The following is a 16,851-nucleotide window of genomic DNA, read 5'->3' as shown; positions in this document are numbered from 1 at the left end:
CTGTGATGCAGCATTGGACGGTGTATAGGGAACCGCTGCAGCCAGGACAAACCCATGGGGACAGGGCTGTGTGCTGAGATTAGCTCTGTGTGACCCAGCATTGGACGGTGTATAGGGAACAGCTGCAGCCAGGACATAATCCCATGGGGACAGGGCTGTGTGCTGAGATTAGCGCTCGGTGACCGATTCCCACAATCACAATCACCGTTGATTTGTGAATATATTTGTTTATTATCTTTCATCTTCCATATATAGTATATACACAGCAGGGGAAATAACACACAAGACAATTCTGTGGATACGGCTCAGGTTATATCTTCTCAGAGGGCCATAGCGGCCCATCCCAGTATAAGCAGCGTTCCCCCGTATGGTGCGGCCACAGTAAGAGAAGGATCCCCAGACAAGGCATGGTAGTAAAATGTGCCACAGAACAGGAACATCCCAGATGTCAGGAGAGATCCAGCCTGCAGGGGGAGCCAGAGGACAAGGAGAGGATGTATATTATACAGATCCACATACACCAGATACAGAGCAACGGGTACAGGAGAGATCCAGCCTGCAGGGGGAGGGCTCAGGGGCTCACAGCTCCCTTCTGTCTGTGTCACCCTGCAGGGGGAGGGCTCAGGGGCTCACAGCTCCCTTCTGTCTGTCACCCTGCAGGGGGAGGGCTCAGGGGCTCACAGCTCCCTTCTGTCTGTGCAACCCTGCAGGGGGAGGGCTCAGGGGCTCACAGCTCCCTTCTGTCTGTGTCACCCTGCAGGGGGAGGGCTCAGGGGCTCACAGCTCCCTTCTGTCCGTGTCACCCTGCAGGGGGAGGGCTCAGGGGCTCACAGCTCCCTTCTGTCTGTGCAACCCTGCAGGGGGAGGGCTCATAGCTCCGTTCTGTCCGTGTCACCATGCAGGGGGAGGGGCGGGCTCACAGCTCCCTTCTGTCCGTGTCACCCAGCAGGGGGAGGGGCGGGCTCACAGCTCCCTTCTGTCCGTGTCACCCAGCAGGGGGAGGGCTCACAGCTCCCTTCTGTCTGTGTCACCCTGCAGGGGGAGGGCTCAGGGGCTCACAGCTCCCTTCTGTGTCACCCTGCAGGGGGAGGGCTCAGGGGCTCACAGCTCCCTTCTGTCTGTCACCCTGCAGGGGGAGGGCTCAGGGGCTCACAGCTCCCTTCTGTCTGTGTCACCCAGCAGGGGGAGGGGCGGGCTCACAGCTCCCTTCTGTCCAGGTCACCCTGCAGTGGGAGGGGCAGGCTCATAGCTCCCTTCTGTCTGTACCCTGCAGTGGGAGGGGCAGGCTCATAGCTCCCTTCTGTCTGTACCCTGCAGTGGGAGGGGCAGGCTCATAGCTCCCTTCTGTCTGTACCCTGCAGGGGGAGGGGCGGGATTATAGCTCCCTTCTGTCATTGTCACTGAGTCACCCTGCTCTGGTATTATGGATTTGTGCTAGTTATACATGCTCATCCTCGCTGTGTCCCTCACATACCAGCAGAGGGCGCCTGCAGTGCGGTACTGCTAATAATGCCAGGCTGTGCAGAAAGTGGTATTGATTCCCAGTCGCATACAGCTGGAAAACAGAGACAGAGAAACATCAGGAGCAGAATCTGTATGTACACATGGTGCAGCTATAGCGTGTCAGATGCGTGTCACGTGTACGTACGCACCAATATAATAGCACATACAACGCCAGCGTCGTCATTACACATACCTATTACTCACAGTTTCTTACACAGCGCAGCACCTTCCGGAAGATAATAGATAGAATCGGATTTATTTCCCATGTGACATAGAACGCCCACCTTAGTAAGGCATGGCGGGCGTAGCGAACCGTGCTAGGGGACGCAGTGCAGTTTTCTGACTGTCGACATTCCGGGGGGGAAAAAAAGTGAATAAATTTGTGTCGACTGTTGACCTTGTGTTGCTCTAATGACCCTGTTGGCATAAAGCATGTCGACCTTCAGTGGCCCCCCAACGTTACTTTGGTCCAAGATAGTCCATCCCTATGTTGGTGGGCTGTATATACCGATGGCCAGGTATCGGGAGGATGGGACATTAGGGGACACTGTCTGGGGCTACACACAAGACAAAATAGTGCAACTATGGGTGCGGGAAGCAGAAAACCACCGGAAAACTGGGTCATCGTCCCACGGGAAGGAGAGCAAACAAGGCACCGGTCTCGCTGGCGCTGTCTGGGTTCCGACACCATGGGGCGGCTCTTCCTCAAATTGGACACACATTCTCCATCTTTGTATGTATGGGGAAAATATACAATACCCGAGGTTGTGCTCCGAACACCCTGTGCAGCGACCTAAATCGTGCAATAGGGGCACACATACGTATGGTCCCAAAGTAGACGGGCCCCCTTACTCCCCTAACCCCTTCCAGCCATAGGGCACAAGAGGGGAAAATAGGGATCGGTGGGTCCTTCTCGCCAAAGCTGTCCGACCCCCTTCCCTCAACCCCCGGAAGGGTGAGGGCGGGCGGGTCCTCCGTGCCGAAGCTTGGAGAGACCCTCGGTAGGCTTCCCTAATGTCCATGGCGCAAATCTCAGAATCCAAGTGACTGTCACATATAAGACCACCTACCACTCCTATCGTAATGCTCTGGACACTGCTAAACAAACAATCTCTCATCTCCTCTCACGCCACCAACCCCAAGCGACTTTTTAATACATTTAAATCACTTCTTTTCCCTCCTTCACCCTCCCCACCTGCCAATATCAGTGCGCAAGAGCTTGCTTCCTTCTTCAAGGAAAAGATTGCTAAAATCCAAGATAAAATGGCATATTCTTCCTCAGCCAGTGACTGTTAGGGGCTGCACCGGCCGCTCTCACCCGGAGCATCCTCAGCCAGTGACCGTTAGGGGCTGCACCGGCCGCTCTCACCCGGCCCTTCCTCAGCCAGTGACCGTTAGGGGCTGCACCGGCCGCTCTCACCCGGCCCTTCCTCAGCCAGTGACCGTTAGGGGCTGCACCGGCCGCCCTCCCCCGGCCCTTCCTCAGCCAGTGACCGTTAGGGGCTGCACCGGCCGCCCTCCCCCGGCCCTTCCTCAGCCAGTGACCGTTAGGGGCTGCACCGGCCGCCCTCCCCCGGCCCTTCCTCAGCCAGTGACCGTTAGGGGCTGCACCGGCCGCTCTCCCCCGGCCCTTCCTCAGCCAGTGACCGTTAGGGGCTGCACCGGCCGCTCTCCCCCGGCCCTTCCTCAGCCAGTGACCGTTAGGGGCTGCACCGGCCGCTCTCACCCGGCCCTTCCTCAGCCAGTGACCGTTAGGGGCTGCACCGGCCGCCCTCACCCGGCCCTTCCTCAGCCAGTGACCGTTAGGGGCTGCACCGGCCGCCCTCCCCCGGCCCTTCCTCAGCCAGTGACCGTTAGGGGCTGCACCGGCCGCGCTCCCCCGGCCCTTCCTCAGCCAGTGACCATTAGGGGCTGCACCGGCCGCCCTCCCCCGGCCCTTCCTCAGCCAGTGACCGTTAGGGGCTGCACCGGCCGCCCTCCCCCGGCCCTTCCTCAGCCAGTGACCGTTAGGGGCTGCACCGGCCGCCCTCCCCCGGCCCTTCCTCAGCCAGTGACCGTTAGGGGCTGCACCGGCCGCCCTCCCTCAGCCAGTGACTGTTAGGGGCTGCACCGGCCGCGCTCCCCCGGCCCTTCCTCAGCCAGTGACCGTTAGGGGCTGCACCGGCCGCGCTCCCCCGGCCCTTCCTCAGCCAGTGACCGTTAGGGGCTGCACCGGCCGCGCTCCCCCGGCCCTTCCTCAGCCAGTGACCGTTAGGGGCTGCACCGGCCGCGCTCCCCCGGCCCTTCCTCAGCCAGTGACCGTTAGGGGCTGCACCGGCCGCGCTCCCCCGGCCCTTCCTCAGCCAGTGACCGTTAGGGGCTGCACCGGCCGCGCTCCCCCGGCCCTTCCTCAGCCAGTGACCGTTAGGGGCTGCAATGGCCGCGCTCCCCCGGCCCTTCCTCAGCCAGTGACCGTTAGGGGCTGCAATGGCCGCCCTCCCCCGGCCCTTCCTCAGCCAGTGACCGTTAGGGGCTGCACAGGCCGCCCTCCCCCGGCCCTTCCTCAGCCAGTGACCGTTAGGGGCTGCACAGGCCGCCCTCCCCCGGCCCTTCCTCAGCCAGTGACCGTTAGGGGCTGCACAGGCCGCTCTCCCCCGGCCCTTCCTCAGCCAGTGACCGTTAGGGGCTGCACTGGCCGCTCTCACCCGGCCCTTCCGCAGCCAGTGACCGTTAGGGGCTGCACTGGCCGCTCTCACCCGGCCCTTCCTCAGCCAGTGACCGTTAGGGGCTGCACTGGCCGCTCTCACCCGGCCCTTCCTCAGCCAGTGACCGTTAGGGGCTGCACTGGCCGCTCTCACCCGGCCCTTCCTCAGCCAGTGACCGTTAGGGGCTGCACTGGCCGCGCTCACCCGGCCCTTCCTCAGCCAGTGACCGTTAGGGGCTGCACTGGCCGCTCTCACCCGGCCCTTCCTCAGCCAGTGACCGTTAGGGGCTGCACTGGCCGCGCTCACCCGGCCCTTCCGCAGCCAGTGACCGTTAGGGGCTGCACAGGCCGCTCTCACCCGGCCCTTCCGCAGCCAGTGACCGTTATGGGCTGCACTGGCCGCTCTCACCCGGCCCTTCCGCAGCCAGTGACCGTTAGGGGCTGCACTGGCCGCTCTCACCCGGCCCTTCCGCAGCCAGTGACCGTTAGGGGCTGCACTGGCCGCTCTCACCCGGCCCTTCCTCAGCCAGTGACCGTTAGGGGCTGCACTGGCCGCGCTCACCCGGCCCTTCCTCAGCCAGTGACCGTTAGGGGCTGCACAGGCCGCTCTCACCCGGCCCTTCCTCAGCCAGTGACCGTTAGGGGCTGCACTGGCCGCGCTCACCCGGCCCTTCCGCAGCCAGTGACCGTTAGGGGCTGCACAGGCCGCTCTCACCCGGCCCTTCCGCAGCCAGTGACCGTTAGGGGCTGCACTGGCCGCTCTCACCCGGCCCTTCCGCAGCCAGTGACCGTTAGGGGCTGCACTGGCCGCTCTCACCCGGCCCTTCCGCAGCCAGTGACCGTTAGGGGCTGCACTGGCCGCTCTCACCCGGCCCTTCCGCAGCCAGTGACCGTTAGGGGCTGCACTGGCCGCTCTCACCGGCCCTTCCTCAGCCAGTGACCGTTAGGGGCTGCACAGGCCGCTCTCACCCGGCCCTTCCTCAGCCAGTGACCGTTAGGGGCTGCACAGGCCGCTCTCACCCGGCCCTTCCTCAGCCAGTGACCGTTAGGGGCTGCACAGGCCGCTCTCACCCGGCCCTTCCGCAGCCAGTGACCGTTAGGGGCTGCACTGGCCGCGCTCACCCGGCCCTTCCTCAGCCAGTGACCGTTAGGGGCTGCACTGGCCGCGCTCACCCGGCCCTTCCTCAGCCAGTGACCGTTAGGGGCTGCACTGGCCGCACTCACCCGGCCCTTCCTCAGCCAGTGACCGTTAGGGGCTGCACAGGCCGCTCTCACCCGGCCCTTCCTCAGCCAGTGACTTGCTTACTTCCCATCCTGAGCCCTTTGCCACTCTCTCCTCATTTGACCCCACAAGTGAGGATGAAGTATCCGCACTCTTCCTCATCCTCCTACTCCACTGGGTATGGTCACTCGGCCGACAAGCATAAGGTCAACCACTAAAGATCAACATGGGTTAGGTTGACAGGTCATTAGGTCAACACAAGAATTAGGTTGACATGAAGAATATCGACAGTCAAAAGGTTGACATGGGTTTTTTTACCTTTTTGTGAGCCGACATGCTCAGACAGGCGGTATTTCCTGTGCTACCATCTATTAGGGTGTAGTGGGAGAATAAAATAATGTGCCGAACGTACCAAGGGGTGGCGGTGCACTCTTTAATGTCCATGTTGACTGTCGACATTCGGGACAAAAAAAAAGTGAAAAACCATATTTCAATCTTTTGACTGTTGACCTTTCCCATGTCGCCCTAACCAATGTCACCCTAATGTCTGTCTATCCAATGATCCATACCCTACTCTTGATCCTATACCCTTACAAGTCTCCTGTGCTTATACCAAACTTCAGATCTGTAACCTTGCTCTCTCTACTGGTATATCTTCTTCTCTGTTCAAGCATGCACTTACTATTACCCCCATTCTGCACTTATTACCCCCATTCTGCACTTATTACCCCCAATTCTGCACTTATTACCCCCAATTCTGCACTTATTATTACCACCCCCATTCTGCACTTATTACTCCCAATTCTGACCCTAACTGTCTCTCTAACTACCATCCTATCTCTCAGCTCCCATGCCTCTCTAAGCTACTTTAGAGACTAGCCTACACTCACCTCACACACTTTCTTAACTTTCACACCCTATTAGACCCACTTCAGTCAGGCTTTCGTTCCCAACACTCCACAGATACAGCACTGTCTAAAGTAGTCAATGACCTGGTAACTGCTAAATCTAAAGGCCATTAATCACTTCTTATTCTTCTAGATCTTTCTGCTGCGTTTGACACGGTTGACCACTCTCTTTTCATACAAACACTACAATCCCTAGGAACCCTTCAGAACACAGCCCTTTCTTTGTTCTCTTCCTACCTATCTAATCGCTTTCAGTGTTCGCTTTTCTGATTCTACCGCCTCTTCACTACCTCTGTCCGTTGGAGTACCACAAGGCTCAGTCTTAGGTCCTCTGCTTTTCTCAATCTATACCTTATCTCTCGGCAAACTAAATCAGCTGTATTGGATTTCAGTATCATCTGTACGCTGATAATACTCAAATCTATCTATCCTCCTTGGCCCCATGTGTATTGGGCTGAGTCTCTGAATGCCTTTCTGCCATTTCATCTTGTTTGTCATCTCCCCACCTCAAACTCAACATTTGCAAAACAGAATTAATTATATTCCCACCAGCCAAGAGTAGTCACCAACCTGATATCTCCATCACTGTTGAGAACACAACAATTAATCCTACTCCACAAGCCACTGCCTAGGGGTCATCCTCGACTCTGAACTGTCCTTCATTCCTCACATTCAATCTGTCTCTAAATAATGTTACATGCATCAAAGAATATATCCAAAATTCGTCCGTACCTTACACAAGGCACTGCAAAAACTCTAATCCATGCACTCATTATATCACGCATTGATTATTGGGTACTACTTTCCTAGAACGGCGCCCGTCTCATTGATTGTATGCCTTAAGTTTAAGGTACTTAAGGCATACAATCAACGCAATGGACCAGATTTTTTAATCTCATGGATCTTATGCATCCATAAGATGCATGAGATAAAAAAATCGTGAGCCCCCAATAACCATTGTTAACGCCACCAGCACTATCAACACCAACCCGAAGCGTGGCGAGCACAGCGAGGGGACGCGGACTAATTTACATGTATTCTGCATCGCTGCGCTCGCCACACTATATAAAATCAACTCCACGCCGACGTGGATAGTGGGGGTATGAAAAGGTCGGAGGACGCGTACCGCCGCCCCTCGCGGGCTCGCCACGCTTCGGGTTGGCGTCAATAGTGGGGTGGCTTTAACAATGGAGGGGCCATTTCACCCATGAGGGGGGATTGCAATTAAAATTGGGGTTTTGGGGCCTTTTTACATTGATTCCAATGTAAAAATCTCGTCGATTGCATCATCTCATGCATCTTACATAGTTACATAGTAGGTAAGGCTGAAAAAAGACTTGCGTCCATCTAGTTCAACCTGGTATAGATATCCATTGCTGATTTGGTTGGTTCTGGTATTTTACAGACAAATTATATTTCTTATTTGTACCCATGGATGTTTTTCTCCAGTAAATGTTTGTCCAACTTTGCCTTGAACGCATTTAATGAGCCAGCCGTTACCACCTCTCTGGGAAGAGAGTTCCAGAGTTTGACTGTTCTGACCGTAAAGAAATTCTTTCTACTAGCTGAATGAAATCTTTTTTCTTCTAATCTATACTCATGCCCTCGCGTCCTAGATTCCTTTCTAGTAGAAAATAGGGTGTGTGACAGTTCCTTATATTGGCCCTTGATATACTTGTACATGTTGAGCATGTCCCCCCTTAAACGTCTCTTTTCTAATGTAAATAGTCCCAAATTGCTTAATCTCTCCCCGTAGCTTAAATTCTCCATTCCCCTAATAAGCTTTGTTGCTCGCCTTTGGACTTTTTCTAATTCTATGATGTCCTTTTTATAGTGTGGGGCCCAGAACTGTACTCCGTACTCTAGGTGAGGTCTCACCAATGCTTTATATAGTGGCATAATTACCCTTGAGTCCCTAGTTTCCATTCCCCTCTTAATACATGCCAGAATTTTGTTGGCCTTTTTTGTAGCTACATTACAATGGGCACTACATCCTAGATTGCTGTCTATTTGGACTCCTAGATCCTTTTCAAGTATGGAATTACCCAGTTCCTCTCCGCTAAGGTTGTAACTTGCACACTGGTTGTGTCTCCCAAGGTGCATAACCTTACATTTATCTACATTGAACCTCATCTTCCATTTTTTTGCCCACTCATCTAGAATTGCAAGATCATTTTGAAGCATGGTGACATCTTCTGGTGATTTGATGACTTTGCTAAGTTTTGTATCGTCCGCAAAGATGGATACATTGCTGAGTAACCCTATCCCAATATCGTTAATAAAAATGTTAAACAAAATGGGCCCCAAAACCGAACCCTGGGGCACTCCACTTAGTACCGGTATCATATCTGATACGGCACCATTCACAACCACTCTTTGTTCTCTATTACATAGCCAATTCCCTACCCATCTGCAGATATTTTCACCCAATCCTAGGTTCTCCATTTTATTAATCAATCTCTTGTGTGGGACAGTATCAAATGCTTTAGCAAAATCTAGGAAAATCACATCTACAGCATTTCCATTATCGAGGTTTTTGCTAACCTCTTCATAGAACCCTAGTAGATTAGTTTGGCATGAACGATTTTTCACGAACCCATGTTGGTTAGTACTGAGTAGAAGGTGATGATCTAAATATTCCTGGATACCATCCCTTAAAAATCCTTCAAATAGTTTACCCACAATTGATGTTAAACTAACGGGTCTGTAATTAGCTGGATCTTCCTTTTTTCCTTTTTTGAATATTGGCACTACCTCTGCTATTCTCCAATCTTTTGGTACTATACCTGACGATAGTGACTTGCTAAAGATATAATGTAGGGGGGTAGCTAGTTCATCCCTTAATTCCATTAATACCCTCGGATGAATCCCATCTGGCCCTGGTGACTTATTTGTTTTGAGTTTGCTTAGCCTCAGTATTATTTCTTTCGGCGTGAAATCCACAATGAGATCTGGCTTATTTGTCCCGTTTGTGGTAAATGTTCGTTCCACAGTCTGCTCTCCCTTAGTAAATACTGATGAGAAGAACTCATTTAACAGTTTTGCTTTTCCCTTGTCCTCAGTAACACTTTTTCCACTAGTATCAGTTAGTGGGCCTATGTTTTCCTTAATTAAACGTTTACTATTTATGTATTTAAAAAATTTCTTTGGGTTGTTTTTGCTTTCAGTGGCTATGCACTCTTCATATAATATTTTAGCTGCTTTGATTACCCCTTTACAAGTTTTGTTTGATTCTTTGTATTTTGCGAATGCCTCCTCATTCAAGTTATTTTTATAGAATTTAAAGGCTCTGGTTTTATTGTTGATCTTATGCCGCACAAACACATAAGATGCTTGAGATATCAGCCCCACACATACAATCTAGATCGTGGGCGCCGTGCTAGGAAAGCAGTACCGATTATTGCAATGGCCTCCTTACCGGTCTTCCTAAGAAAAGACTCACCCCTACAATCCATGATGAATGCAGCTGCGAGGCTGATCTTCCTGGCTAGACGTTCATTGTCTGCTGTCAGTCCCTCCATTGGTTGCCTGTATATTACCGCATTCAATATATAACACTTCTACTTACATACAAAGCCATTACTCTGACTACACCGACTTATATTTCTTCGCTTTTTTCAAAATATATTCCCACCCGACCTCTCCTCTCTACATCTCTATGTCTCATCCACACTCTTTACTAGATCCCATTCACTATTTCCGGACTTTCACCGGGCTGCCCCAACCTTGAGGAATGCTCTTTCACGCAAACTAAGTGTCTCCTCCAGCCTCCAAACTTTCAAATGTTCCCTGAAAACTCAGCTCTTCAGCCAGCTTATCATATTCCAGAACATCACACAACCTCCAGTAGCATTCATATCTAATTGCTTCCCATCAGGACTGTCATGTAATCTGGTGGGACTGCCATGCTATGGAATCCTATCCTTATGTATCTCTCCTAGTATCCCTATATATTGAGAGCAGGGCCCTCCTATACTGGTTTGTTACTACCCAGTTTTTGTATCACGGTTTCCAATGGGTAAAGCGCAAAGGAATATGCTGCGCTATATAAGAAACTGTAAATAAATAAATGTGTTGACATCCACGATTGTTCTTTATATTTACTATCAAATGAACAATTGTGTCTCAGACACAACAACTGAATTTTGGGTACATTGTTTTACCACAGGGATGGAAAACCTTCAGCTGTTGTTGAACTTCACATCCCAGCATGCCCTGCAACAGTTTTAGTATAGCCAAATTGCATAACTGTAGCAGGGCATGTGCAGTTCAACAACAGCTGGAGGGCCGAAGGTTCCCCATCCATGTCTTACCAGATAGGGTATGATTACTTTCTTTATTCATAGAAGTATTGCAGTCTGTTGGTTTGAAAAAATGACTAGTTTCCAGTTTTCCATCTAGTATTTCAATTTAAAGATCCAAAAAATGTTCTTACTTTGCTGATGAAAAAAGTCCTCCCTATGGACATGAAAAGGTTAGCATAGCTGGGCACAACCCTGGTGCCCATGGCGGTACCAATCAGTTCTTCATAAAAAAGGCCATCAAAACTGAAATAGTTATTGGTAAATATGAAGGTGATGCTCTCAATAATAAAATTGGATAAACCATCCTGTAGACCTTCTTGTTCTAATGTACCATTCACTGCTTTACTACCAAAATCATGAGTTGTAAATATATTGTATATTGTAAAGTGAGCCGTAATTACAGTAAAATGCTCTTCCCATTCAACAATTTGTTTGACATCCTTGGTGTTGTTTAGATGAGATTTTCCTTTTATTACCAAAGGTTGTAAACAGTGATCAATGTAGGCCAATAAATTTGAGGTAATAGAATTTGCACCTGAAACTATCGGCCTACAGAGGGGTTTGTTGCAATCTTTATGTATTGTCGGTTAAAGATACAGGACTGGGGATGTAAAGGGGTAGGTTAGATTAAGGACTATACTGTATGTGGGAGGTTCTGAAATATTTTTGGATTGTGACTTTTTGATTGTGGTGAGGCTTCCAGTCATAAATGAAGCCATTTTAATTACCTCTTTCAAGTATTCATCGCGATCGCTGCGTCTGAATCCTGCGCGAGACAGAGAAACACATTATTGCAGTGTAGATAGTGATATCCACAGTCACATACAGTAGCCTTCTATACAGAGACATCTCATACCTCTTTATACTACAATGTCACTGAGCCCTTTGGCAACAGTGTCACAGCCCCACATGGTATCATATACCCCCCCAAAGATGCACAAGCAGACCTTGCTGGGTAAAATTCTATGCAGCATGCCTTTTTGCCGTGCGCGACCGCAGCTGCACACAAAACGTTAAGCTGCGGTCACACACACAATATATAGGAGTGCCGCATATCATTTTACTCAGCAAGGTCTGCTTGTGTGTCTTTCACAGCGACGTAAATAAGACTTTTTCAGCAAAAATAAGGATGAGCATAGTAAACATTAGCAGAGTAGAAAATAAGTTGTTGTCTCACTCGCAGCACAAATCCCACAATGCATTGCAGTATTGGCGACAGATGTATGAGGACACAAGTGTAGCACACATAGGGGTATATTATTATTTGTCAAGTTTCTTATATAGCACATACATATTCCGCAGCGCTGTACAGAGGGGTTGGGATCATTTGGGCATGATGGTCGACATTCATTAGGTCGACATGGTTCTAGGTCAAAAGGTCATTAGTTCGACAGTCCAAAGGTCGACATGGAGTTTTTCACTGTTTTTTTGACCCGAATGTCAACACAGTCAACATGGACACAGTTTAAAGTGCACCGCATCCCTTCGCTCGGCACACTATTTTATTCTCCCACCAACACCCTAGTGGATGGTAGGGCATGAAATACCGCCTGTCGGCACATGTCGGCTCAAAAAACAGTGAACCTTTTGACCTTTAAACCTAGAACCATGTCAACCTTTTCCTATGTCGACCATCATGCTGTAGATCAAATGACCCACCATGTGTTATATATACGAGGCATGTACACTCAGACATTCATTCTAGGGTAAATTTTTTGTTGGAAAAACAAAACCTACCAGTATATTTTTGGATTATGGGAGGAAACTGGAGTAAACAAATGCAAACACAGGAAGGATATACAAACTCCACACAGTTAGAGCCATGACCTCAGTGCTGTGAGGCAGTAATGCTAACCCTTACACCATCCGTACTGCCCCGTATATATAACACATGGTGGGGATAGAACCCATGACCTCAGTGCTGTGAGGCAGTAATGCTAACCATTACACCATCCGTACTGCCCCGTATATATAACACATGGTGGGGATAGAACCCATGACCTCAGTGCTGTGAGGCAGTAATGCTAACCCTTACACCATCCGTACTGCCCCATATATATAACACATGGTGGGGATAGAACCCATGACCTCAGTGCTGTGAGGCAGTAATGCTAACCATTACACCATCCGTACTGCCCCATATATATAACACATGGTGGGGATAGAACCCATGACCTCAGTGCTGTGAGGCAGTAATGCTAACCCTTACACCATCCGTACTGCCCCGTATATATAACACATGGTGGGGATAGAACCCATGACCTCAGTGCTGTGAGGCAGTAATGCTAACCATTACACCATCCGTACTGCCCCGTATATATAACACATGGTGGGGATAGAACCCATGACCTCAGAGCTGTGAGGCAGTAATGCTAACCATTACACCATCTGTACTGCCTGTATATATAACACATGGTGGGGATAGAACCCATGACCTCAGTGCTGTGAGGCGGTAATGTAACCATTACACCCTCCGTACTGCCCCGTTTATATAACACATGGTGGGGATAGAACCCATGACCTCAGTGCAGTGAGGCAGTAATGTAACCATTACACCGTCCGTACTGCCCCGTATATATAACACATGGTGGGGATAGAACCCATGACCTCAGTGCTGTGAGGCAGTAATGCTAACCATTACACCCTCCGTACTGCCCCGTATATATAACACATGGTGGGGATAGAACCCATGACCTCAGTGCTGTAAGGCAGTAATGTAACCATTACACCCTCCGTACTGCCCCGTATATATAACACATGGTGGGGATAGAACCCATGACATCAGTGCTGTAAGGCAGTAATGTAACCATTACACCCTCCGTACTGCCCCGTATATATAACACATGGTGGGGATAGAACCCATGACCTCAGTGCTGTAAGGCAGTAATGTAACCATTACACCCTCCGTACTGCCCCGTATATATAACACATGGTGGGGATAGAACCCATGACCTCAGTGCTCTGAGGCAGTAATGCTAACCATTACACCGTCCGTACTGCCCCGTATCTATAACACATGGTGGGGATAGAACCCATGACCTCAGCGCTGTGAGGCAGTAATATAACCATTACACCGTCCGTACTGCCCCGTATATATAACACATGGTGGGGATAGAACCCATGACCTCAGTGCTCTGAGGCAGTAATGCTAACCATTACACCGTCCGTACTGCCCCGTATCTATAACACATGGTGGGGATAGAACCCATGACCTCAGCGCTGTGAGGCAGTAATATAACCATTACACCGTCCGTACTGCCCCGTATATATAACACATGGTGGGGATAGAACCCATGACCTCAGTGCTCTGAGGCAGTAATGCTAACCATTACACCGTCCGTACTGCCCCGTATCTATAACACATGGTGGGGATAGAACCCATGACCTCAGCGCTGTGAGGCAGTAATGCTAACCATTACACCATCTGTACTGCCTGTATATATAACACATGGTGGGGATAGAACCCATGACCTCAGTGCTGTGAGGCGGTAATGTAACCATTACACCCTCCGTACTGCCCCGTTTATATAACACATGGTGGGGATAGAACCCATGACCTCAGTGCAGTGAGGCAGTAATGTAACCATTACACCGTCCGTACTGCCCCGTATATATAACACATGGTGGGGATAGAACCCATGACCTCAGTGCTGTGAGGCAGTAATGCTAACCATTACACCCTCCGTACTGCCCCGTATATATAACACATGGTGGGGATAGAACCCATGACCTCAGTGCTGTAAGGCAGTAATGTAACCATTACACCCTCCGTACTGCCCCGTATATATAACACATGGTGGGGATAGAACCCATGACATCAGTGCTGTAAGGCAGTAATGTAACCATTACACCCTCCGTACTGCCCCGTATATATAACACATGGTGGGGATAGAACCCATGACCTCAGTGCTGTAAGGCAGTAATGTAACCATTACACCCTCCGTACTGCCCCGTATATATAACACATGGTGGGGATAGAACCCATGACCTCAGTGCTCTGAGGCAGTAATGCTAACCATTACACCGTCCGTACTGCCCCGTATCTATAACACATGGTGGGGATAGAACCCATGACCTCAGCGCTGTGAGGCAGTAATATAACCATTACACCGTCCGTACTGCCCCGTATATATAACACATGGTGGGGATAGAACCCATGACCTCAGTGCTCTGAGGCAGTAATGCTAACCATTACACCGCCCGTACTGCCCCGTATATATAACACATGGTGGGGATAGAACCCATGACCTCAGTGCTCTGAGGCAGTAATGCTAACCATTACACCGTCCGTACTGCCCCGTATCTATAACACATGGTGGGGATAGAACCCATGACCTTAGTGCTGTGAGGCAGTAATGCTAACCATTACACCATCCGTACTGCCCCGTATATATAACACATGGTGGGGATAGAACCCATGACCTCAATGCTGTGAGGCAGTAATGTAACCATTACACCATCCGTACTGTCAACTCAATTCCAATCGGAACTGCCGTCTTGTCGAAGAGACAGCAGTTTCCGACTAGAATAGGTCGGAAGGGGTTCAGACCTATTAAATTCTAGCTGCCAGGTGGATTGGCAGAATAGCAGCCAATCTACCTGCTTTTGTCAGAAACGGGGCCAAATCTACAGGGAGCATGGTGCTGGGTGAGAGCAGGTCACCCGGTCACATACCACCACCTCCCATACAACACTAATTGCATATACCCGATAGTGGTGTATTTATCCTTGGTGCTGCTGGGGAACAAAACCACCTCCAGACTCCACACAAGCCTGTGGCACAAAGTCACCGGCAAGAGAAGGATGTGGTTTATGGATGCTGGACCCTTCTGAGAGATAACAGTGCCCCATCCTGAGATGGCCGCCCCCAGCACACAGGCCTATGAGGACAGCAGTGCAGTGGCTCCTCAGATAATGAGCAGTGGCTCTACCATGTCAGCCTATTAGGATCGGACCTGCGCCATGTCAGCCCAGTAGACCTGCACCTGTGGTGACAGCAGCACTGGCACACCCTATATACAACATAGGCAATACACCAGGCATTCCCAACCACGGTCCTCAAGGCACACCAACAGTACAGGTTTTGTAGGTATCCAGACTTGAGCACAGGTGACTTAATTAGTACCTGAGGGATTCTGATTAAACCATCTGTGCTGAAGCCTGGATATCACTAAAACCTGCACTGCTGGTGTGCCTTGAGGACTGTGATTGGGAATGCCTGCAATACACTAAGGCAGTGGTTCCCAAACTGTGTGCCACGGCACCCTGGGGTAGGGATGCCCATCAACCTTCGGTGATTTTGCCATCAAAGTGGGAGAACCAATTGGTTTCCCTAAAACCAAGGAGAACCAATGTTTCTTTCTTTTTTTTTCACTGTGCTGGGACAGAGTATAGTTCCCGCCCCCACATTCTGATTGGCCCACTCAGTCAAAAATAATGGATGACCATCAATAGCTAAGACTATCAATGGTTATCCAGCACATAGTTTATGATTATCGATGGCTGTTTGCAGTACCACCATCAAGGGCAACCATCGGTGGCGACTGCACCGATGGCCAGCCCTACCCCGGGGTGCTTTGACAGACCGGCAGGGGTGCCCAGGATTGGTGGTACAAGACCAATACAAATCATGTATGACCAAAGGCTATGCGCACATTGTGGACACAACAGGAGTGAATCAGGTCCATTACCACTTAGCTGGCCCTAAGGATGAACCATAAAAACTCTCAATAAGAAACCCACGCTGGCACATGACAATATTATATCCCCCTGCTGGTACTACACACGGACCCAGTGGCTAGGTCCAAACACAGCAGTGGTTCTAGCCGCAAGCTTCAAGTACTGATCCAATTCAGCTCTAAGCCCAGGCTGTAGGGCGACCCCGGATGTAGCCACCAGAGAGATGTAGAGACCCGGAAGTGGCCACCATAGAGGCGGTATAAAGGCCGACATAAGCCCCGGAGGCTCAGAAGGGGTAGCAGAGACAGCCCCCTCTTACCGTGTGCACCATAAGCCCCAGCAGTCACAGCAAGAGCCCCGGACACTGCCCCAACCCGCAACCACGCTCTACCCAGCACTGCCGCCATGTTGCTGCGCCTCTACAGCTACAGCCAATGGCACTGCAAAACGTCACTGTCCCCGCCCAGCCAGGTGAGGCGGGAGGGGAAAAGATCATCTACGCGCCAGTAAGAGCGTGACGTCGATGCGGGACAGCCAATGGCATCACTTCAG

The 16,851-nt window shown here is 50.7% G+C and overlaps 1 protein-coding gene across 1 annotated transcript; it reads right to left on the bottom strand.

Annotated features, from left to right (window-relative positions):
* Positions 1-207: 207 nt before the first annotated feature.
* TMEM256 (transmembrane protein 256) lies at positions 208-16,769 on the bottom strand. The gene is made up of 4 exons (XM_083185863.1): positions 16,619-16,769; positions 11,349-11,386; positions 1,475-1,555; positions 208-464 (listed from the first exon to the last, which is right to left on the bottom strand). Exons 1-4 carry the CDS (start codon positions 16,704-16,706, stop codon positions 321-323), a joined length of 351 nt encoding a protein of 116 aa, XP_083041989.1. The 5' UTR covers positions 16,707-16,769; the 3' UTR covers positions 208-320.
* Between the last annotated feature and the right edge of the window lie 82 nt (positions 16,770-16,851).

Source organism: Crinia signifera, chromosome 4 (assembly GCF_055691185.1).
Source record: "Crinia signifera chromosome 4, ASM5569118v1, whole genome shotgun sequence".
NCBI lineage: Eukaryota > Metazoa > Chordata > Amphibia > Anura > Myobatrachidae > Crinia > Crinia signifera.
Note: the sequence above shows the minus strand (reverse complement) of the source record. Positions and strands in the feature narration are given on the sequence as shown.

Excerpts from the sequence above, each read along its gene's own strand:
- TMEM256 (XM_083185863.1), bottom strand. The coding sequence starts at position 16,706 with ATGGCGGCAGTGCTGGGTAGAGCGTGGTTGCGGGTTGGGGCAGTGTCC. Across the intron at positions 1,556-11,348 it reads GCGATGAATACTTGAAAGAG|CTGTATGCGACTGGGAATCA; the intron begins GTAATTAAAATG and ends TCTGTTTTCCAG. Across the intron at positions 465-1,474 it reads ACTGCAGGCGCCCTCTGCTG|GCTGGATCTCTCCTGACATC; the intron begins GTATGTGAGGGA and ends CTCCCCCTGCAG.